At 35.9% G+C, this 23,064-nt stretch overlaps 4 protein-coding genes and 1 long non-coding RNA gene across 11 annotated transcripts; 1 reads left to right on the forward strand and 4 right to left on the reverse strand.

Annotated features, from left to right (window-relative positions):
• Positions 1–3,837: 3,837 nt before the first annotated feature.
• On the reverse strand, positions 3,838–8,104 carry LOC140812972 (tobamovirus multiplication protein 1-like). Of its 3 annotated transcripts, none has more exons than XM_073171362.1 (12): positions 7,971–8,104; positions 7,663–7,833; positions 7,196–7,286; positions 7,065–7,117; positions 6,365–6,457; positions 6,090–6,161; positions 5,401–5,473; positions 5,226–5,271; positions 5,044–5,107; positions 4,557–4,610; positions 4,370–4,447; positions 3,838–4,290 (listed from the first exon to the last, which is right to left on the reverse strand). In XM_073171362.1, the coding sequence occupies exons 2-12, from the start codon at positions 7,813–7,815 to the stop codon at positions 4,198–4,200; spliced, it is 870 nt and encodes a 289-aa protein (XP_073027463.1). In that variant the 5' UTR covers positions 7,816–7,833; positions 7,971–8,104; the 3' UTR covers positions 3,838–4,197. The 3 variants fall into 3 exon arrangements, with proteins under 3 accessions (XP_073027463.1, XP_073027464.1, XP_073027462.1); XM_073171363.1 differs by having other exon boundaries at positions 7,991–8,088; XM_073171361.1 differs by having other exon boundaries at positions 7,938–8,077.
• A 610-nt stretch (positions 8,105–8,714) lies between these two features.
• Positions 8,715–11,593, forward strand: LOC140812971 (probable serine/threonine-protein kinase PBL23). The gene is made up of 6 exons (XM_073171360.1): positions 8,715–9,002; positions 9,174–9,358; positions 9,434–9,623; positions 9,721–10,112; positions 10,233–10,463; positions 11,052–11,593. Exons 1-5 carry the CDS (start codon positions 8,882–8,884, stop codon positions 10,449–10,451), a joined length of 1,107 nt encoding a protein of 368 aa, XP_073027461.1. The 5' UTR covers positions 8,715–8,881; the 3' UTR covers positions 10,452–10,463; positions 11,052–11,593.
• On the reverse strand, positions 10,267–12,381 carry LOC140812973 (uncharacterized). 2 transcript variants are annotated; one of them, XR_012113804.1, is made up of 4 exons: positions 12,125–12,381; positions 11,758–11,918; positions 10,818–10,950; positions 10,267–10,392 (listed from the first exon to the last, which is right to left on the reverse strand). It is a non-coding gene; the product is annotated as an uncharacterized lncRNA (long non-coding RNA). The 2 variants fall into 2 exon arrangements; XR_012113805.1 differs by having other exon boundaries at positions 10,270–10,397.
• Positions 12,382–12,917: 536 nt separating this feature from the next.
• LOC140812970 (homeobox-leucine zipper protein MERISTEM L1-like) lies at positions 12,918–18,129 on the reverse strand. Of its 4 annotated transcripts, none has more exons than XM_073171358.1 (13): positions 17,805–18,129; positions 17,230–17,424; positions 16,440–16,719; positions 16,224–16,341; positions 15,928–16,116; positions 15,378–15,815; positions 15,192–15,293; positions 14,857–15,057; positions 14,590–14,764; positions 14,109–14,380; positions 13,872–13,967; positions 13,368–13,778; positions 12,918–13,260 (listed from the first exon to the last, which is right to left on the reverse strand). In XM_073171358.1, the coding sequence occupies exons 3-12, from the start codon at positions 16,658–16,660 to the stop codon at positions 13,413–13,415; spliced, it is 2,178 nt and encodes a 725-aa protein (XP_073027459.1). In that variant the 5' UTR covers positions 16,661–16,719; positions 17,230–17,424; positions 17,805–18,129; the 3' UTR covers positions 12,918–13,260; positions 13,368–13,412. The 4 variants fall into 4 exon arrangements, with proteins under 4 accessions (XP_073027459.1, XP_073027460.1, XP_073027458.1 ...); XM_073171359.1 differs by having other exon boundaries at positions 13,399–13,778; positions 16,440–16,651; positions 17,805–18,128; XM_073171357.1 differs by having other exon boundaries at positions 13,399–13,778; positions 16,440–16,714; positions 17,805–18,128.
• Positions 18,130–20,636: 2,507 nt separating this feature from the next.
• On the reverse strand, positions 20,637–22,852 carry LOC140813053 (COBRA-like protein 10). The gene is made up of 2 exons (XM_073171466.1): positions 22,207–22,852; positions 20,637–22,123 (listed from the first exon to the last, which is right to left on the reverse strand). The coding sequence occupies exons 1-2, from the start codon at positions 22,745–22,747 to the stop codon at positions 20,712–20,714; spliced, it is 1,953 nt and encodes a 650-aa protein (XP_073027567.1). The 5' UTR covers positions 22,748–22,852; the 3' UTR covers positions 20,637–20,711.
• Between the last annotated feature and the right edge of the window lie 212 nt (positions 22,853–23,064).

The raw sequence follows: 23,064 nt of genomic DNA on the forward strand, positions 1-23,064 counted from the left end.
TTTTTTTGTTTAATGAATTAATAGCACTTTCTTTATTTTATTATTATATTCCACATGCATTGTCATATATTCTTTAATGATTCTTCTTTGTTTTATTTTTTGAAATAATTCTTCTTTATTTTCAAGATAGATCTAACGCACATTACTTCTAAATTTATGCCATTTCAAAGGAGTTGTTTCTGCATCTGTGCTTTGTTCTTCCATGTAAATTGTAACGTAAAAGCCACCAACCTCTGTGCTAGAGAGAACAAGGAACATTAATATATTTTAAGTCCCGCGATTTATACGACTTTTCATTTTTAGTTATGTTATCGGTCAACTTACGATTTCCTGTTAACTAACTTGCACTTTTTCATCTAATTTTTAGTTTGTTATCAACATAATGTTAACGTGACGCCGAAAAATCTGATGACTGCGTATCTTGTCAATATTCCAATAAAAAAGAACAAATAATGAGAAAAAATAAAGTTAGTAGATAAAAATAGTAAATTGACTTATAGGATGATCAAAACTAAAAAAATATGTAAGTCAGAAGATTTAAAATGTTATTTTTCCTTTCAATAAATTTCACCACCATGAACATAAAATTTACAAATGAAGCGTATAGAAATGATCAGAATTAATTAATTAGCAGCTTATCATATCAATTTTTTTATAGTTAAAATAAAATTTCACATTTCAAAAAATCATATAAAATAAATCTGGGTATATCCATGCAGATAGATACAGGTTTATCATATGTCTAGCTTATTAAGTTATTAATAATACCCTGATGTCATTCCAAAATATTTTATTGCCAAAATTGTCCTGCAAGATAAACACAGAGTTGAGCTTCACTGGGCTTTAAAAAGTGAAGAAGGTTCCTGATTACGAGAAACTTCTTAGGCCCACTCTGAATGGGCAAAGCCTTAAAATTCATTTAATCAGGCTTCCAATATGGCCCAATCAAATGGAATTTGCATTTATTCTGCTTTATTTTTTTTCCTCATAGTCCTAAAATTTCAAACTTCATAAAATTATTGAATACATGCAAATTTTAAAAAAAATCTGAAAATGGAAACGTCATATATATTACACCATTTGTTTTTATCTACAAACAAAGCTTCTTTTATTAATGAATTGTATTTAATTATGCAACAACAATGTTCACCAAAAAACAAAGTTAATTGATTCCAAATAATTAAGTTAAAAACCTTGATGAAGCAAACTAATAAAGATGATTTGAGTGCAACTGGCGTCCTTGTCTCTCCATTTTTTTCATATTTAAGTTTTGCTTCACAAAATATGATAAATATCTCTTCTATCGTCGTGCCCCAAGCTTAGGTTTATGCAAGCGCGACTTGCACATATATATAGCAGCTACTTTGTATTCATTCTAACACTATATATGATGAAAGCATTATAGATTTTTAACATCAACCTAAATGGAAGGATGCAGGATTTTGATCCGGGGGGACTTATATCTTCTAGAATGAAACTAATATACCATAAACACACAATTCTATATTTTTACGGGTAGATCGTTCTTGTGTAGGACGAGCCAAAACCTTGTAAATTGCATTTTCGTCCGGTTACAGATCACGTAGCAATAATGAAAACCCTATTTTCTGTTACAAAACAAGAACAAGCTGTGGAAAGAAAATACATCGAAATGATCACAAAAGCTTCATGGCACTGGTGGGAGTGCATTACTAGTCACTATTGAATCCTGTTTCAACCGAAGCCAAGATTTTAACGCGCTAGCAATCTGTCGGTACAAATCCGTTTTACCAGAAAACGAGGCAATGGAGTAACCCTTTCTCAATTTCTTACCAATCTTGATCTTCAATCTGAACATATTCACTCTCAACCACGACGGCCTTCTCCTTGAATCAGCTTTCTGCAACGACTTATAAATCAAGAACTGCGCCCTTCGATGCTTTATATCATCAGGGTCCTCAGTTTGGATCTTTGAGTAGGCGTACTTTTTGTTCACATGAGCCATCTTCTTAGTTTATTGATCCAGATGCGTTTTCTTTTTTCCTTTTGTGTGTGTGTTTTCAGGTTGCTTTGGATATGAATTAGGTGCAGTATTTATAGTACTGAAAAGATCAAGCATCGTGGAGTGCAGGGGCGGATCTAGGATTTAGGAACGGGGGGCCGCTAAGGTTATTTTGCGACGGTTTTCTCAAAAACCGTCGCCATATGGCGACGGTTATAAGAAACCGTCGCGAAATTTGCGACGGTTTTTCAAAAACCGTCGCTATATGGCAACGGTTGTAAGAAACCGTCGCAAATTTTGCGCTAAGCCAGAAAAAATTAGCACTTCCAGGTTTCGAAATCGGGCGGATGAAACATTATAAGTGGCTTTAGCCACTGAGATACATGGACGTATCATTCATTTTAAGGGGGCCATGTATATATATATCTATTTATATATTTAGTTTAAAAAAATTTAATATATACTAAAATTTTTTTTTAAATTTTTTGGGGGGGCCGTGGCCCTCGTTCGCCCTACATTAAATCTGCTCCTTGTGGAGTGATGAAACATGGCATGCGCACTTCAACTATAGTTTGAAAACATATAATATAAAATATAGATCATGTCATATACAATTTTTTATATAAACTGATTGGCCCAACTCAAACAGTACAGTAGATTATGTGTTTATGGTATGATCTCATATCAGACACAATAACTTTTTAAATCTCTTATTTTTTTTTTTTTACTTTTCAGCTCATATAAATTTAATTACAGAGTGTGTTATAGAAATGTAACTTTAATAAAATATGCGCCGATCACAATAAATATTATATTTATTAAAAATTTTGTTTGAGGTTTTGTAGTAAACGTGGCGTCAATAATGGGATAAAATAATCTATGGTTCTAGCTTTTGAATTTAATATATGTAATTATTTCAGCAATAATAGTTCAACAGAACATACAGGGCCGGAGTGATTAATTCCATGATGTAGCTATAAATTATTCAATTGGTCAAATGCAATGTTCAATTAATCTCAAGAGGGCGGCAAAACAAGAAATATTTTATATATTATTACAATTAATAACAACTTGAACAATGTTAATTAATATTATAAGTTAGATTAATGTATGACGTAAGAAAAGCGGGATTGAAGTAATTATGAACATATAAGGCAACACAGTCGGGGTGGGATGCATGCCACTAACGTTGGAAGCCAATCCATATAGATTAAGTAATTAAGCGAATCAATAATGGTAATTTAAGACGACGATGATTGAATGAGCCCTTAAGAGTCAAAATTTGGTAGGGACCCGCATCTCCACACGTGATCAAAATTATTTAGAAAATTATTTAATATCACATCATCATCATTATATTAATCCGATCAAATTTCAAGTTTTAGTTTTTAAATGAGTGAATCCTTGGATGTTATAATTGATCTGGTTAATGATTTAAAATATTTGACTTAGAAAATTGTTGATAAATCAGCAAACATTCGATCCTACAAAATCTATAAAAATTGACACGGATAATTTAAAAACATGATCCTACAAGCTATAACACCAAACTTTTTATTTACTCGGTTTGGTTGTGTGTTTAAATTGTTAATCAGTATCTGATTCAGATGTTTGATGGTACTAGTGTTGGGTAAGTCTAACTCGTTGAAAATTCGTTCAGCTTCCCCTGCATGATTAAGAACACCTATCGACGCCATTAAAAATCGTATTTGCTCCTCCGCCAGACAGAATATATTGGCTTACGAGTTGGTTAATATCGGGATGTGTTTGATCGGTTTCTAGAAAGTTGCAGGTCCATCGCGGTTACGATGCCAGACACACTTCATAAATCATAAAGATAGGAACCAGTCCAAGGATGACCAAGAGTGTTCCTCAAATTACATGTGCCACCGTAAAAATGCTGTGAGAACACCACACAAAAATACTAGTTCAGAAAGATATTCGGAACTTGTAGCTACTGTGACAAAACAAATTACTTTTCCAAGCATAAAAACCTAGGAAATTAATTCAACTGTCATTTCGAGCATAAAATACAGGCATAAGAAAAGAAATTCCTGACGTGAGCCATCGCGAATAACGGATCTCAATCTTCTTCCAGGCTCTAATTTGATACTCAATTCCACCGACTAAAATTGGGACCGTGGGAACCTTCAAGAGTGATGCAACCACAAAGAGATGCGCCTGTGTAATGGTGTGGCGCGAGCTTTTTTTCATCACTAGCGGATGGGGTGGTATTGGGCTGATATTCTTTTGGGAGGCAGCTTACGCAAAATGTACAAAACAAGAGCCGAAGGTAGGATCTCGACAAGCTGTTTTAATAATCTATATTAGAACACACAATTATCTAATACTCACAGGTCGGCCTATAACAAAAGACAGAAGCAGTACCGTATAGTAGATTAAATTTAGCATAGGATGGTCCAGTACATCAAGTGATGCATCTGAATCAAACGCTGATAGCATAACCTGCATTAGAAGGGAATAACCTCACCTCAGCCAGGAGCTAATTAAGCAATTTTAAAAGAAAACAAGACCCAGCAATAAATGTGAGTCTAGACACTAGAATATAACTCACCACGAAGCATCTTATAAGAAAACAAGTGAAGCATATAGCTGTCACAGATCCGACCTGTAACAAGAAATGTCTTAAAAGAAAAGAATAATTCAAATGAAAGCATGGATAAGCTGTATCCCTAGCAGCACAGTACATTCAAGATCTTGGCCCCACGAGGCCTCAAATGAAAACAAGAATACTCACCAAACACCCACAAAAGTGTCAAACATGTGTACTTTAAACTAGAAGTTATAACACTTTATTGCAAGTATTTATTCATTAACCCATCCCAAGATAATGCAGAACACAATATTTAATGATGATTGATATAGAAACAAAAACGAAATACTGCAACACAGTTCCCTCCCTGTTCAAAAAAGCGCTGAGTATGTTTTCCTTCAGTTTCAATACGTGAACCATCAGAAACTCAATTGTATCAAGAAGGCTTTGATTCTCAAAAAACCAGTACAACGCAATTATAGATGTACACCGGGTTCGATTCACAAACCTCGTGCAGTTTCTTTCTTCTTCCTTTAGATTCTATGGGGAAACGTCTCAGCATGAAAAATAGCCTAAACAACAAAAATATATTTCAGAGACTCAGAACAAAGGAAATACAAAGTGAGGTTTAAAGAGATCAGTTGAAAGAAATCATGCAGAAGGGGCATATAAGAAGAAATTATCACTTACTTCCCTCCATATATCAGAAATCCCAGAGCTGCTATAAATGAAACCACTGCAGAAATTAAAGAGGACAATCAGCAACAGGCAGGTCATCTATCAGTAAATTAGGGGAACCAAGAAAGCCAAAGCTGCAGCAAAACATAAACATTAAAATGAAACCAAAGAAACAGGATAGATTAACCTGCAATAAATATCTTTCCAATGAATTCTACAATGGCATTATCATCTATCCAGAGGTATACCCAGATGCAAACCTGTTGTCAACGCAGCTAATATCTTATTTAGCCAATCAAACCAGACACAAATATGAGAATAAGTCGATTAGGTAAACAGATGACAACACAATACTGGAGGTCGTCCAAAAAAACATAATTCTTACATATATCCAGCATCGTATGTATGTTTGGCGAGTTAAATGAAAAGCTAGAACAGCTTTCCCAAACTATGCCCAATAAGTCGATAAAGGTAAACAGATGACAACTCAATACTGGAGGTCGTCCAAGAAAACATAATTCTTACATAATATATCCGGCATCGTAGGTATGTTTGGCGAGTTAAATGAAAAGCTAGAACAGCTTCCACAAACTATGCCTTCCATTTATGAAAAAAGTTTTCTTTCGAATTTTAATCCAGCGCACTTTAAAAAGAAAAGAGATACTAAGTTCTAGACAATTTATGCCTACAGAACTCAATCATGAAACTGAAAGAGACAAGAAAAGTAGAGTAAAGGAGGACCTGAAAGTTAAAAGGTATGAGATAATGTAATAGAAGAAGCTAACTTCCAAATATAGACAATGATCACAAATAGAATAGAATCAAGAGATAACAGTAAATAAGCCAAAACTGAAGATCAAATGCACAAGCACTAACCTGTATGAAGTAAATGGCACTATTGATAGAAATGTAGGTAATTCTCAGTTTATCTGTTGGCAAACTTCTAGCCTGACCAAATACAAGGATACAATTTTCGGTGAATTTTCATGTCACATAAAGATATTGATATTCGCGAGTCACAGGCATCTGAATTCACAGCATTTCAATCAGGACTGGAGAGAATTCCTCCAGCCAATAACCAATTATTGACTGCATTTGGGATACTCATACTCCAATTCAGTCATAGTTTGTCAATAACTCTACACTTATACCTGGTGATATATCTCGGCCCAAAAAAGAGCAAGAAGGGTATATGTGGAAAAGAACAGCAAGCCAGGAAGATCCAACAGCAACAAAGTTAGTGCCTGATTAATTACAGTTCATATCAGCAGATGAGGATAAAACCACTAAACAGCTAAATAGTCCACAGATGATCCTCAAGTTCACAATTGCAAGTGCTAAACAGACTTATAAAAAACACAGTACTCAATTATTATGCACCTTTCAACTGAATAAAAAAGATTCTAAGAGAAAGTTTGTCAGCACAAAACGCAGTAGAACTAGAAATAGATAAACTATTCTATCATCAGTGTCTAACAACTGTTAAAGTCAATCATACACAATAAAGCTTGAAATGTTTATAGAGACAGAACACAACAATAACTACTCGAACAGTAAAACAGAAAATTTCTAAGGACTAACCACGAAAAAAGATGAGCGATAATTAAACCAGGATGATTAACCCACTGTGTATGTCAAGGAAATATCATTGTTTTTTCCCCAAAAACATTCTCTATTAATCAAATTCAGAAAGACTTCGAAAGCTACCGGTTATTTAACACATTATGATCTATAGCTCCTTAAACGACAATGACAAGCTTTTGTCTTAGAGAAGATTTAGCGGAGTAAAAGTACATAACGTGAGCCAAAATTTTTAATAGAATAAGTAATAGTTGGGAAGGTGAACCTTACCTTAGGATGCAAAAGAAATACTTTCTGGTGAAATCCAAACATAACAGCACGCACTGAAATGAGTGCAAAGAGCGACATAATAATTAATTCAAAGAAGAGGCATGTAAGCAAATTTGCAGCGATTTTCATACCTCCATTCACAATGAAGTTCATCAAGTGGAAAACCTTCTGAGTTGTCCAACCATACTCGGGCACCCTGAGCTCAATTCTTATCAATTGAATCTGCAGAGAAGATAAGACACCAAGTCAAAAAAAAATAAAAATTTGCCCAGTTAATAGAAGTCCTCAAAAGCAAATAATAACACGAAGCCAAAACATCATAAAACAACAACAAGCCTTTATCTCACCATGTGGGTCGAAGCCAAAACACGGGAACCAAGAAAAAAATTAAGAAGAAAAACTGAATGAACAACAAGACAATTTCACAAAAAATGACTTTAAAACAACAAGATTTGATCTTTTGTGAATCACGAAGAAAAATTTATATATTATGCAAACAACAAATTGATTAAATAGATACAAATACAGACCCAACACTAATAACAAAATGATCCAGTCCGTCTCCAATTAAACCGAAATTGTTAATCGATAGACATACGAGAGCAACTAACGAAACGAGAGCGTAAGCAGCGCAGAGAGCAAAGAATATTCCGTCTTGCCACTCAACGGATTCATTGATCTCGTTCCACCAACCGGCAGACAGTTCTCCGACTCCGGTATCAATGGCCGGAAAGCTCATTGGCATTCTCATCGTTTCAAATCAGCTCTCCTTTTCCAAAAAAATAAAATCTGATTAGCTATCGAATACACAATAATTAATTAAATATATATTAAATCGAATGAGGAGATCAAATCGAAGAGGGAAGAGAAAACCCGAAGAACAGAGGGGAACGCGAAGATTCTTACATCAATTAGGGATTTTCTACCTGAGACGACAAAAATAAATTATATTAGAATTGGGCCACGCCGATATTATTCTGGATCGGTATGCGATAACTCCGTGCCAGCGAGGACTGTTGTTACCAACGTTTTATGCCTAATATCTATCCATTCAGCTTTATTACAATTTTCGTAAAACTAATGATTTATTTACTCTAACCATTTTAAGTTAATTTTAATATATTATGTTTTTTAAACTATCTATTCATATTTAGTGAAACAATATTATAAAAATAAAGTTTAATTATTCGTCTATCCGTAAAACGATATTATAAAAATTTTCATAAATTATAACATGATGTCTTTTAATTGACGTATAATTCCAATATTTGTGCTGTTTAACCATTTTGAAAATAGTTCATCATAATTAATTATCTCTTTAATAATTTAGACAACAAAATATATGTGCTTTGAAAATGAAAAGGCAGAAAGTACTTTTTGACTATCATGTTGATGTAAAAAAAAAAAACTCTTTGTTATCGCACAAACAAATCATGTATACTTCAATATTTAGATAGATTAGATTAGATATTCTCACATAGCATTTACATGAGATTGACCGAGAAATCCGAGTCTGAATTGCAACGTGGAATCTCATCATTAATCTGCAAGAAAAGTGGTTGTTTCTATTATGCTTGAAAGCAAAGTGTTTTCATTCAAGATCCTCATTTTATTCCAATATGTCGTGTAATTTTAATAATTATTAATCAATAAATTTTGTTGGGCACCTTTTTTTTACCCCCTCAGCTATGTTGGGCACCCTATTTGATCTTAGCTTCATGGAGAACAATGGATACAAAGAATGCATAGATTCTGTTACCAAGTAGAAAAAGGTTAATCTAAACGAGGGGTAGGCATTCTGTCTTCTTGCAAGGACAATGAAGAAGAATCCATTAAAAACTTCCAAAAGTTATGTCAATGAAATTCAGGCATCACAGAAATATGATGGTAATGAGGAGGAATTATTCCCAATCTCCAGAAGTATATCTATGAATACAGGTTAGAATCAGAAACATATGTAGCTTTTTTCGTTTCATATTTCGTTTTCTTATTTTTCTCGTGGATTGTGATGTTCTTGAGAAATTTCATACATCTGAAGATCGACTCTGATGGTTGTCTTACATTGTAACATGATCTTTCACAATGTTTTGATCATAAAATATTTGTAAGGTAACGGAAAACAAAGGATGATTGCTGAAGATGTACTAAGGCATGGAAACGTGATGAGAGTTCCGGCCAAAGTATTCACCTTTCGTGAACTGGCGATTGCTACAGAAAACTTCAGTCCTGAACTTCTAGTGGGTGAAGGAGGCTTTGGAAGAGTCTACAAGGGTCACCTTAAGAATATCAATCAAGTATTTGCCCCCTCTCTACTACTTTTGGGTTTCAAGTTATGTTTCAAGGTATAATTTCACGTTATTCTTGTCAAGATTGTGGCTGTGAAGCAGCTTGACAGAAACGGGGTTCAAGGAAACCGGGAATTCCTAGCAGAGGTCATGACATTAAGCCTTGCTCACCACCCGAATCTCGTAAATTTGATTGGATATTGCGCAGATGGCCGCCAAAGGATACTGGTGTATGAATACATGCAAAATGGATCTTTAGAAGATCGTCTTCATGGTAAATACCTCAGAATGATTTGATAATATTAATGTTGAAAAAAGAATCTTGTCTAACTGGGTTCAATTTCTAAGTTGCTAATTTTTTATGTTTACAGATTTGCCACCTGATAAGAAGCCTCTGGACTGGTACACCAGAATGCAGATAGCTAAAGGTGCAGCACAGGGACTTGAGTACTTGCATGATACAGCAAACCCATCAATAATATTCCGGGATTTCAAGATTTCTAACATATTGTTGGACGAGAAGTTCAATTCTAAGCTGTCGGATTTTGGACTTTCTAAGTTGGGTCCAAAAGATGGAGAGGATCATGAGTCCACTAGATTGATGGAGACGTATGGATACTGTGCACCAGAGTATGCGAAAACGGGCCACCTTACCACTAAATCTGATGTTTATAGTTTCGGGGCTGTGTTTCTTGAGATAATTTCAGGGAGGAAAGCAACAGACAACTCAAAACCAGCTGAAGAGGAGAATCTAGTAGAATGGGTTAGTTAACTAGCTTATTTTCAATCAAATTTATTGAACTCGTGTTCCAGTTTCACAGGTGGAACAATATTTTATCCTGAGCAATTTTGAAACGGGATGTCTTGAATCTCGAGTGCGCAGGCAAAGCCTCTTTTCAAGGACAGAAGCAACTTTACGTTGATGGCGGATCCCTTGCTTGAAGGGAAGTATCCGGAGAAGGGTCTGAATCAAGCTCTTGCTATTGCAGCTATGTGCCTTCAAGAAGAAGCCAGCACACGACCTCTCATTGGGGACGTTGTCACTGCACTTGAATATTTAGCCATGGGAACAGATGAAGATATGAGTGCAACAGATGCGTAAAAAATTACTGAGGTAAAGAAATTTTCTAGGACCTTGAATAAGGACAGGAACGATATATTCTTGTTACATATACGCCACACTAGAATCATGGTAAGCAAGGAAGATAAAAGGATAATGTGGTATGAGAATTGTTAGAATAGGGACTATATTTAGACAGCGGCATGCATTTTCTCTTCGGCTATACTTATAAACATACTTGAGCTATAATTTTTTGAAAACAAAATTTAACTCTCATTTTACAGCGGAATGATAAGGAAATCTGGCCATCTTATTGTTTTCGTTTTCGGCTTTTTTTTGTGCCTATAAACTCTTGTGAGAATTTTCGTGAAAATTTACTTACAAGCAAGGAGTAGGGTCAACTACCACCCCTCTTTGTATCAGCTTCGAGATTTTGAGTTTTTGACAGCTAAATTCAGGCGTGCATCATTAATCCCCTGGCTATTTGCAACTTATAATAGAGAAAATAACAGACCAGATTCCACTCTTCCTTCTCTTCTTCCTAACAAGAAACCATTAAAAACCAGAAACTAGACCAAGGATACCAATGTGCAAATGCGGTTTCTTTACCGTTTCTAAAATCGATTGCTTATTTCGTGGCAGAGGCTCCAGGTCAAGGAGAAGAGATGGGTTTTGATAATGTGTTATGCATGATGTTGGAGCCCATTAATTCCTGGTATGAGCACTTCTTTAACACATTTCCGCACCTGATGTGACTCGAACAGTCGAAGTTCAGGCTCGAGTAACGAGAAGCCAACACGCCCACCTATCTTTGACATCTAATGTGTTGATTAACATAGTGTGCTTAAAGTTGGACAGCTTGAAGGATAAATATAACGATTGAGTTTGTTTGTTTCTTCGTTTAGGCTTTCCGGTGACAGCAGCTGTCAAATTTTAAAACAATTTCAATGCACTTCTAAAATGAGCTTTCTTATAACGGAGCGTATAATGCCTTCTGACCATGAAATCTATCAGCTCTCGAAGAAATCATTGCCATACGCAATGACATGTACAGTATCCTCAAAATAAATTTATATTTTTTTGGAAATGTTAAAGGATGTGTGCCATTTTCCTATAGTTGAAAAATAGAAGGTGGAAGAAAACACCAGGAGCGACAATTTGCAAAAGATGGAAATAGTTTTATATGGCTTTTAGCTGTGATAAAAGTTAAAATCTAGTAGTACAACAGACTAATCAAAGCCTAAACAACAGATGGGCCATATCTTTTACATAAAGAAAAAATCAAGAATTGCTGAATTCAGAGCATACTTTGGTACAATTGAACGTCTCAAGCTGGAGTTAGGTATACCAGAGTCGATCAACACCTGATCAGCTGAAACTGTGGTCATAAACTGAGTTTACTGAAAGACGTTGCAGATACCTCCTTCAGTTCTTCTTTACCTTCATCGCCAGCAAAAATAACCTCAATGGACTTCTGTGCTAGCAGAAGAATTTCCCTCCTTCCAAGACCTTGCAATCGAGAATTGGACAAAGAAAACCAACAAGGAGGCTAACATCGTTAAGAAACAATATTTTATATAAAATCAACAAAACAACTTGAACCTACCAAATGCAGAAGAGGTTTTAAGATAAATGAAGCACTAAAGCATTAATGCCATGAGAATCATAATATATTTTTCATTAACATATGATTATTTTACCTTTAATTTGCTTACCTGATTCTTGCCTCCACGTCGAGATTCTAAAGTAGATAAGCTTAGCGCATGAGATTGGCGTCTCTGAATCCTACGTCTGTACTTCAGAAAACCATACTATATCTGTCTGAATCCAGTGTACACTTTGCTAGTTCCATTTATGCTAGAAATTCAATTCTCAACCCTCACCATTGTTTTTCCATATGTTGTGCGGTATATTTAGACAAGTTCACAGCTTTTTTTCTGTTTTCTCCTCCTCTCGTCTCACATTCGAGACATTGGTGTCAAATAAGTTACAAATTTTCGACAACACCACTTTGTAGATTTTGATTTCTCACACCCTATGTTGATTTTGAGAAAGTACGTAATTATAATGCTAAAGTAAACTAATGTCATCTATATTATGTTTATCTAAAGTATTTCTGTGATGGGCATTATGAGAAAGTTCTGGACTTCGAGACCCACGCACACGTCGTCTGCCATCCTTATCGGGGATGGCTGGTTCATTTACTACTCCAGGGACTCCTTTAGGTAGGCACAGTGATCTCACCACATTTAAGGATGGATATACATACATTCATATTCATATATAATACCACTCCTTCCTTCGTCTTATTCATGTTTCCAGTATATATTTTTCAAAATAGATTTAGCATTAATCTTAGAATCAAATATTTCATATGAAAAAGTTTTTACTTTTTACTATGATCTGATACCTTGAAATGCTTATAGAAGTTAGCAAGGCGAAAAACCGAATCCGAAAATATCTTAACTCATGATCAAGACAAAATAGCAGTAGAAACAAGAATACAAATGCAAGGGAAACCACTGCATGTTCGTTAGGAAGAGCCAAGATTTCATGGTTCCATGGTGTTCCTACTAACTCGACTTCTATCAAATGCCTAAAGAATATATTAGTTCTGACATGGACACAGAAACATAATACACATACGTAAAATCAAGCTGTAGTTTACTACATGATTCCCAATGGGCAGAGTCAATGCCCGAACCAACTACCCTTGCCGAGCGGTATAAATCTATCTGATTTCTCATGGAAAAAAGCACCGTACTGCGAGGGTCAAAGCAAGGTGCGTTCTAGACTTCTACCCTTGTTTCATGCCCGTAAACAAATCGTTGTTAGTCCATCTCTGTTGTTGCTGCAACGTACAAAACAAAAAAAAACTGATGTTAGATGATAATGTACTGCTATTGATCCAAGTTAAAGGGTATTGAAAGTGGAAGCTACTGAAATTTGACTAATTACTTCAGTCTGCTTATCGACTAGGAAAAATTACCACAAGTTTCTGGGTCATGCGGTGTCACATAGTACAGCGCCTTTGATCCTTTCAACAGTGCACTTTATAAGGTTATTAACCGTAGCTACCGAGCCTAATGAAAGTTTTGCCGTTGGAACAGAATCGACTAATATCTGGAAGGCCACAGTCAGTAAAGATCCGCCAGACCCAACCTCGGGAATTTCTCTCGTCGAATTATTTGTTCCATCAGGAAGTATGGCGAAACCAGATGGTAGAAGAGCTACATAGTCTGGATCGCCCCCACTTAAGACAACATCCATAGCCACAATATCAACTGGAGCATAGATTACATAAGATCCTGTTGAATCAGTGCAGCTCTCTTGTAGTATGAGCATATTGCTTTGGCTTGAAGTGGCACTCTGCAGTAAGAAACAACAATGGTTTTACAGTTTACGATACAAAATTATAACATGGGAAAATATGGAAATGATTTTCGAATTTATTGAACTCACATGGACACGTAGTAAAGAGACAGAATTTCCTGGATGACGGCCATTTGCTATATGCGCCATTTCTTGAACAAGGTCGCCGTTTGAGAGAATATCCCACTTTAATATCGCAGAAAGAAATCAAAATGATTTAGCAATAACAATAAATGAAAGAATTGAAACTATATAGAGTGAATAATATTGAAAATTGATGAATTCTTGGAATTGACAATTATATAAAAGCAACGTAAGTTACTGTACCTCACTTCTCGAATTCTCGTCCCGTAGGAAATCGAAAACTTCTTTTGGTGGAACTGGGAGCCAAAATGAAGTGGCAGCACTAAGCACAATACCCGGAGGCCTCCCTGGATCATCCATGCTTTTTCTAGTCATGACTCGAACCTCATCAGCGCCACTTCCAGACAAAGTTGTCCACGTGTGTGCAGTCGAAGCACCGACGCCTGTGCAGAAGCTCATCACCATTCTCTCGGCCAGCTTCAACATGCTCTTTCTACCTTCCGGGGAAGAAATCACTGCAACACGTACGTGCAATACAATTAGAAATTTGAAAGCCACGGATTCAAAACAACTAACCCCACAATCCCCTTTAAAGAGGCCAATCAAATAGTCGAATTGTAGCATTATGAGTCTTTCACAGGTCTTTTTGAAGAAAAATAAGGAATTTTTAAATTTCGTAAGAGAGAACCGATCATTATGCCTCAAGGGATAAATACACGCGTACCACCAACATCTCCTGCTGAAATGTTATTAGTCATAACACTTTCTAGTCGTTCACACTGTCGGTCAAGCGTTGCAACCCAACGTCGAGCACCAAATGCAAGCCCAGAATTGACTAATGGTTTGTAGATGTTGTGAACCGCTCTATCATCCACTTCGACATGTTCAATCCACGTAACCTAGCAATTAACAGAGATGCACATCTGAGAAGATAAACATTATTGTATTATCAACATAAACTGAAATTTAAAATGGCTGGCATTACTTGTACCTTTGAGTAACCATTTGGTAATTCTTGAATTATACAACCAGACGGCCTTCTTCTGCATCTTGGTAAGGAAGCAGGTTGTAAATTGTCCAAAGAAACATCAACAACAGCCCAAGTCCCGTCAGCATGGTGTTTGCAATATCTTGCAAAGTAGTTTTCGCGAGTTGGGACCAAGGGAGAGGGAACTTGGAACTCGGCAGTCATCTGATGTTAAACAAAAGAGTATCATAGGAATAAACTCCATAAAATTTGATTACTATTATGATATCTTAAAATTAAAAAAATAAGGTTCATTACAATTAAAATAACAAATTAGTACACCCAATCTCCAGACATACCACTTGCAACGCTCCATTATGGTTTCCAGCCACACCAGAAGATAAGACTTCCAAAGTCATCGCTCTAGATACAATGCTTGAAAACAGAGTAGCCCAGTGGTTCTGTAAATATCAAATGTAACATGAAACACTTTGCAAAAGAGCAAAAACTCTATCAGTTGATGTTGCACCTATGCAAAATCATACCGAATCCATTAGAGTCTCCACCAGAGTGGCATGATTCATAGTCACAACAGTTGACTCACGAGAAGCTTCGGATTTCAAGCACAAAGCCTTCGGATCAATCCATCGTGGGAATGTCCGCCTATACTCGTCTTCATTCAAAGTCTCTGCAGAATTATCAGTGCTGGGAATCCATAAGGGCTCTCCTGCTTGTGCCATTCTTGTCAATTCTTCCATTGCTGCAACAGCAAGCTCGATGATCATTGGCTTGTCAGCATCTGTAGGGAAAGATATTGTCCTAAGAAGATCAGCAGCTCCATAAATCCCCCCAGCCATGCCTGCCTGAGGCCCAAAATTCCTCATTACTAGATCAAGTGAACGAGATGCTCCCGGAGAAAGACGTGGATACGAGAGCATTGGTTTTCCGACGTACTTTGCAGCAATGCTGGATATTCTATCGATCTAAAAACATATGTATATCATTGACATAGGTCCAGAATACTAGATCTCAAAATTATATTCTTGAAAATGGAATCGAAGAGTTGAACTTTTCAAGCTCTTCAATTTTATATACCTCTTCTCTTAATCGAGAATTTTCGATCCTCAGATGCTGCTCATCGAACGACATCTCGCCTATGGCGGCTGGGCCTCCACAATTTGGACAAGTAGCATTGCCGATAGCCTCCTTATACCGTATGTTGTCAGCACGAAGCTTCTCATTTTCAGTTCTTAGCTGCATACTTTCATGGCGTTCGTGTTGAGCCTGTAATTTCTTTCACTCACAGTTTAAGAACTTTCATAAAAGAGAAACAAAGGCTAAAAGGCATGGTTCTGAAATACCAAAAAAGTGGAAAATGAAATACACTTCACCTTCATTTGTGTACGCTTGTTCTGAAACCAAAATTTAACTTGCAATGGCTCCAAATTCAATCGACGGCCAAGCTCCTTCCTCTGTTTATCATCAGGGTGCGGGCATTCCTTAAAAAATCTGTCAAAACATGAGTAAATTAATGGATCAATATCGTTAAGAGTAAATGACCCTTTACAACATATCAATGGTAAATCACACTATAACATTGAACGCACGATTCCATCTCCTGGATTTGAAGTTGCGTGTGGCGATGATATTGTTTCTTCTTGGGACGTCGATTTGGATCTAGGTCATCGCCAGAGGGGGCTTCCATTATTTCCGTCCCCGATTTGCTTTCATATTCATCATCATTTATAGTATCCATTTCGTTTTCCGGAGGTTTATGTCCCATATCCAGCAAGTGAAGGTGGCTATCAAACATGTTTGGCTGAAACATCTTAAATATAAATATATAATGGTATTGGAGTCTGCCCAAAAGCTATAGTGGTCTCTAATCTGACATAAAAAGTTTTAGTGAAATCAGACCAGGAAAAAATAAATAAAGGTACCAACACAATAAAATCTGAAGATATCTTCAAGCAATTAATGATGATATCAAGTCAACAGATCTCTTTCTTTATCATCTTCAAAAAATTTATGCACATGAAAACAGCCATTTACAAATGAACTATACGAGGGCCAGGCGGGAGTTAACAATACAGACACTTTTCAAACGAAAAAAACTAGAAGAATTTTTTTTTCTAAAATCGAGTTTCACCGCCTTCAAAAGAAATGCTGAAACACCTTCAAGAGTGTGTTTGTAAAAAAAAACTTCAAAGTTTATAATGAATAATTTTGCGTGGTGATTATAGGCCGACTTTTGACAGAGACCGTACTCCATTAAAACAAGCTGTGGGATGGTTGAATTTGCATTTTTTAGCCACTACTTATTTGTACCTTTAACTTGTTGAAAAAGGAGAGTCCTTATTTAATTCAAAAAAGATGCAGCTCATGATCTATACCGACCTTACAAACTATTCCTTCGAATCATGCAGGTTATCTTCTGAGTTGCCGGGAAATTAATTCCATCATGGAAGTTGCAGGTCTTTACAAAGAAACCCTAGAAAGCTTGGTGCTTGATTTCTTCGTAATTCGGGTTAAGCTTTAAGGGCGCTTTCAAAAGCCAGTTCATTGAGTTTAACTAGAGTCTTCCGGCAGTGCCTGAGTCAAAAACAAGTTAAATGGTAACATGTAACACCAGCTGACCAACAATGGACTTCGGTTTTCCAGTTTCCGGTTTCCGCGGAAAACTTTATATATCTTCTCTGTCTTAACGTGCCAAAAAGAATACAGACATAAAAAAAGGAAACCAGGGGTTGACAGCGTGAAACCGCCTTTTGACACCAGCTATACATATACATATACATATACATATACATATACATATACATATACATATATGGGATCCTACTCAATTCTTCTCTCTCCGCAAGCAGAGAAAACAAAAGAAGAAAGACGACAGGTGTATTAGAAACTTAACGATCTTGGAACTTGACACTCGAAATGATGCATGCAAAAATTTTGTTAAAAAAAAAACTTACGACTTTCGTAAACCACCCCACCCCATTCGAGAATTAGGGTTAACCGGAAGAGTGAAGGTTGAGATCTGGTTTTTTAAGGCTGAAACACGTCCACTTTCTTTGCCTCTCTCTTATTTATTCTTTACCAGGAATGTGTATAAAAAGATTGTTTTTTTTTTAAGTTTAATTGCAGATGGTGCCTTTCTTGTGAATAGAATTTAAGACGGGGACTGTGGTTGAAAGAGAAATAAAAAGAAGGCGATATATAAAAATCAAGAGAATGAATATATTCGAGAAGGTGAAGCAAAGAGAAAGGCGAACAGGTGGAGAAGATGTGGTAGCGGAGGAGTTATTGCAAAGCATTAATGGCTGTGTATTTGTGTGGGGAGAGAGCCCACTGTCGTCTATACAAATTAAGGACAAGGCCTTCGAGGTTGGTATATATCCCATGTTTAAATTTGCTCCATAAAAATTAACCACAATATGATACTTTATAAAATTAACCCCAAATTCATAATGAAAGCAATAAATTTTCATGCTCAAATAATTTCCTATTTTAATAAAAGACGATAATTATAATCAATTTTTTACTTCGATTCATAGGAAATTATTTCAAAGTTCTTTATTTTATATGTATTTTATCAACAAAAAAATTTCGGTAAAAATTCCTAAACAAGTTTTTTAATCTGTATTCGAAGTTCTTTATTTACACTATAAATTATTTTTAAATTACTTTTATAAAATTAGTATCTATAATTTTGGTTTTTGCTATATGTATATTCAAATTGATAAGATTACTTCAAACAAGGACATGATCAAGGAGGGAAAAACAAGGATGTTTTGGATTTTTTTATTATAAATTATGATATGTTTTTCTTGTTGTTTCTTTTATATTTATCTCTGATTATTATTTATTTTTAAAAAAATGAGAAAAAAATAAATATTTTATGTTTGCATGTTAAAATAATTTTGATTAGAAATAAAAAAAAAATACGAATTGACGACTCGAATGGAAATGGATAATAACGTCATCTATTAATTTATTTTCTTCATATTTAAATTATTTCACCCTCTTTGCAAAATTCATACCATTAATTTTAGAAATGGTAGCAGATGTTAACATTGCAATTGAAATCATTTAAATCATTTCATATGTCACGTTTCGATTTTCACAATTATTACATCCAACTAATATCGTCATAATTACTGTAGGACCCTATTTCTGTACACACATTACGTTGCATGACATAATATGAATTTATTTATACTGAGAGTATGTCTTAATATTAGACATTAATTAGGACGAGCATCCTTACACTTAATTAGTTCTTGCAAATTCTGTTATTTTGGTCTAAAGTCGCGTTCTACACATTTATAGTTTAATATAATATAATTATAATTAATGTGGGAAATGTCACAAGCCCAAAAACAAAAAACAAAATAATCCAATAATTGAATATTTGAATTTCATTATCATTATTTTACCCCACGTTGCTTTGTCATTCATTTCACAGCCTTACATTGTTCAATGATGAATTGCAAATAAAATATTAGGTAATATTAGGTGTTTAACTCCGATCGATGATAAAACGACTTCAATATATCGACTGTACCAATCTCGTCCATATAATAAAAACTGAAAATTTCAAAGGACAAAATTTTTCAGTGATTCATTTTTTGTCTTAGCTAGTTTTATGAATTCCTTGACTAAAATATAAAATTTCCACTCTCCTCATTTAATTAACAGTTAAGCTAAATTTCATATATTCCATTATATGAAATTGACTTATAAACATCTTTATAAGTAATTTGTTTAATCTCTATCAAACTACAATAATCAAATTTAACTTCTTGAACTTGACTATCTCAACGAGAACACAAAATTCAATATTTGCGTGACTATCAACGGTTTACAACTTCATGCGATTCTGATCAACATTTGTTCATATTCGGGCTTACCATAATAACTTATTATTTCATCAACCCTAGAGTCAAAAACGTCAGAACTCAAGTCTGATAGTACTCATCGGATCATGATAAGAGAGTCCAGAAGAATCTCCTCATGATCCCTTAGAAATTACTGATAATGATTGTAAGAACCTCAAGTTGTGGTCAACGTACAGTATAGTCTCTTCAACTCACATATCTCGATCAAATATGCAACCATTGGTATATGGAGAGTTGCAAATGAATTATACAATGGTACGATGTATCTTTGAGTGACAATAGTGATATGTTATGTACAATTGAGGAAATGTCTTTCCAAAAGACACATGTCTTACTTTGACCAAAAATTTCTCGCACTATTAACTAATCAGAGCATATATGATATTTTCACCCGTAGGTGAGAGGTGAATCTCCGACTATAATGCATTGACTCCTACGAACTTTGAAACTACACTTAACATCGTCACCTGATAACTTTCAATAAAGTCGGTAAACGGATCAAAGTACATGCTAGTATGTAGAGTCTCCACATTGTCCCGGGTCAAAGGGCTAATGTAAAACCATAATCGCATATTATCCACGTCGATAAGTGATAACCACTTGTAAAATCAGATGGAGTGTTGTTCAGTGCATCATTAAATGATCATTCATTTGTATGAATAGGCATTTATATGCTCTTACCAATAAAACATGATGTTTACATCATATATGCTAGTTTCAAACTCGCGACATTTATCTTTATTTTAGACGGCTGAATCAACTAGGAACCAATTTAGAATATACGGTACACTTCCTAATAAGTTTCGTGATCTTACGTTGAGAGACGTATCTTATGATATATATGGTATATTTAAGGACTTTATCTATATAGCTTGCACGAATAAACCGTTAAAATAAATGTCATAATTGAATAAAACTATAAAATATTATTAAATAAAGTGTTTTTATATAAAAGTGAATAAAACTCAAACCATAATTTGGCTAACTGGACACATTATCTAACAAAATTATCATGCAAGCAAGAGAGGCAAAAAGCTTGAAATTTAGAGGATATAGCCTAGCACCTGCGCTTGGAAATTGCGTGGGAAGCGCACATTCCTCACCATTGAAGAACAACTTGGAAGGAAATCCATCACCATCTACAATCTCGATGCCACGTATTTGGTTCTTCGTAAATGTCAGTACTGATTGCTGCTTACCAGGTATCCTCGGATCCTTCAGAGGATCTGACCCATTTGTCTCCCCGATCAGATAGTTTGAGCCGGGCAGGCCTGTCAGGAAAATGGTGTTGTTCAAATCTTCAAGCAGTGTTCCATTAAAAGAATAAGCTTTTTGAAAACCAGGGCCTGATTTCTTCAACTGAACCGCCACAAACCAGTCCTCGAAATTCATTTCCATCCAATTGAATAATGTGATTCGGACCGACCATCCCTTCCTGTAGTTGGTGGAAACATGCCAGTTTATGCTAACACCGCAGTTGTCAGGGCAAGGCAACGGCCTAGGAACACGATTATGCTTGATTGTCGCCCATCCAACCGCTTTTTCTGTTCTGTTTGCGAAAGGAACAAGAAGTGATTCCGGAGGAAGAAGCAGCGCTTGGGCATTTGAATCACATTTTACTGTATCTTCACAACCGCAGGCGCATGTGTTGCACGGAATTACAGAATCATTGTAATAAGCTGAGTAAGAAACACAACACCGTGCCTGTCTGGTTTTGGGCCGGGTTATGTTACATACAATTTGCCAGCTTGCAATTGCAGCTGTTGTGGCCTGGAGCCCGCCTGGATCAGGGAACTCGGTGGCATCAACTCTTATTGCCTGCCCACACTTGTACTGTGGATTAAGCACGCCCTGGACTTTCCATTTTTCGGGAGGATATAGAGCCGTTAGGTTTAAATCAGGCGGAAGTTTATACACCTGAAGCTGGAAAACTGACACCGACTTGGTTTGATTCATTATTGTAGGCAACAAGCTACCATTTCTACAGCAATTTGGTAAATTGCCAACATCTTTGTCATTTTCCCTGTCTTGGGGAAGATCACCGATGATGGGCTTCTTCTCACAACACATAACCCTAGAAAAATCTAAATCTTGATAATACTGTCCTGCAGCACCATAGATGCAATCCAGATTGTCCTTCTTACGGGTATATGCCCCTCTCATCGAGTATATAAACTCCCCTCTCATCCACTCCCATGTTAAGTTCCAGTGATCTAGCCGCCCCAAAGGATTTTGGTTGTCGATTGTCACCTGAGCAAGATAATTATTACCGTAAGCTTGCAATACATCATAAGACATCGAGAGATCGCCTTTTTGACGTGGTAAGTACTTGGTTGCTGTGTTCTTGATCTTGAACTTTGGATCCCTCACACAGCAAACTAGCACAGTTGTTGCTGTTAAGTTACAGAAACAGGTTTAGTAGACAATATGCAAGCAAAAAATGCAAATATCTGAAAGGGATCGATTCAGTTTTTACAACGAGATTTCGGTGCAGGACATTTGTAACCATCATTTACAAGCTTGATAGTACGTGGCATTGGATATCCCGGTGGCCTAATCCCAAATTGAGTTCCGGTTAATTCAATCTGAGTCTGAATTTGGCTCCAATCTCCTGCTGTTTCGATTGAATTTTTCAAATCTGTCTGCGGATAACCAGCAAGTGTAGTTCCATTCCCCACAGGAGCAGGGAATCCATCTCCATCTTCAAGAATTGCGTTGCTAGCAGACACTAAAATTTCTCGATTCTGAAACCCAATGAATATTTTCCAGCCTTTGAGATCGTCCATGCCCGCATTCAGTATCGTTGCCATGGACTTGAAGGCCCAAGGTTGCGCACTCGCATTTTTTATGTAGGGATACTCCCTTGTTCGAGAAACGAAAGTGTACGTGAGAAAGATCCCGTTGCAGTTACTTTGTTCTGGAGGCGGTTTATTGTCATCATCGTAATCTTGAGCTCTGACGGCATATACTAGAAAGAAATTCAAGAAACTGTAAAAGAGTAGCAATCTCAAGACCATTTTAAAAGATTATTTTTTCTCGTTCGAAGTCCGTCTGACTAGAGTAATTCGTTTGTCTGAGTTTGTTGCTTCAGAACATCTAAGCTTTACTTGGATGAAAATGGAATATTTGATCTTTGTCGGAAAAAATGTAAATTATGTTTCATCTTATCTGTCAAAAAGGTAGAGAAAACAAAACTGAGATTTGGGGAGAGTTTTGGATTCAGTGAAGGAGACTTGGTCAGGTGAAATTTCCACCACTACTTAAACGAAATATTTGGCCGGGTAGTTAAGTACCAACTACAAGGCCTGTATTTCTGTTGGAGAAAAAATTACTG

This window comes from Primulina eburnea, chromosome 14 (genome assembly GCF_022965805.1).
Source record: "Primulina eburnea isolate SZY01 chromosome 14, ASM2296580v1, whole genome shotgun sequence".
NCBI lineage: Eukaryota > Viridiplantae > Streptophyta > Magnoliopsida > Lamiales > Gesneriaceae > Primulina > Primulina eburnea.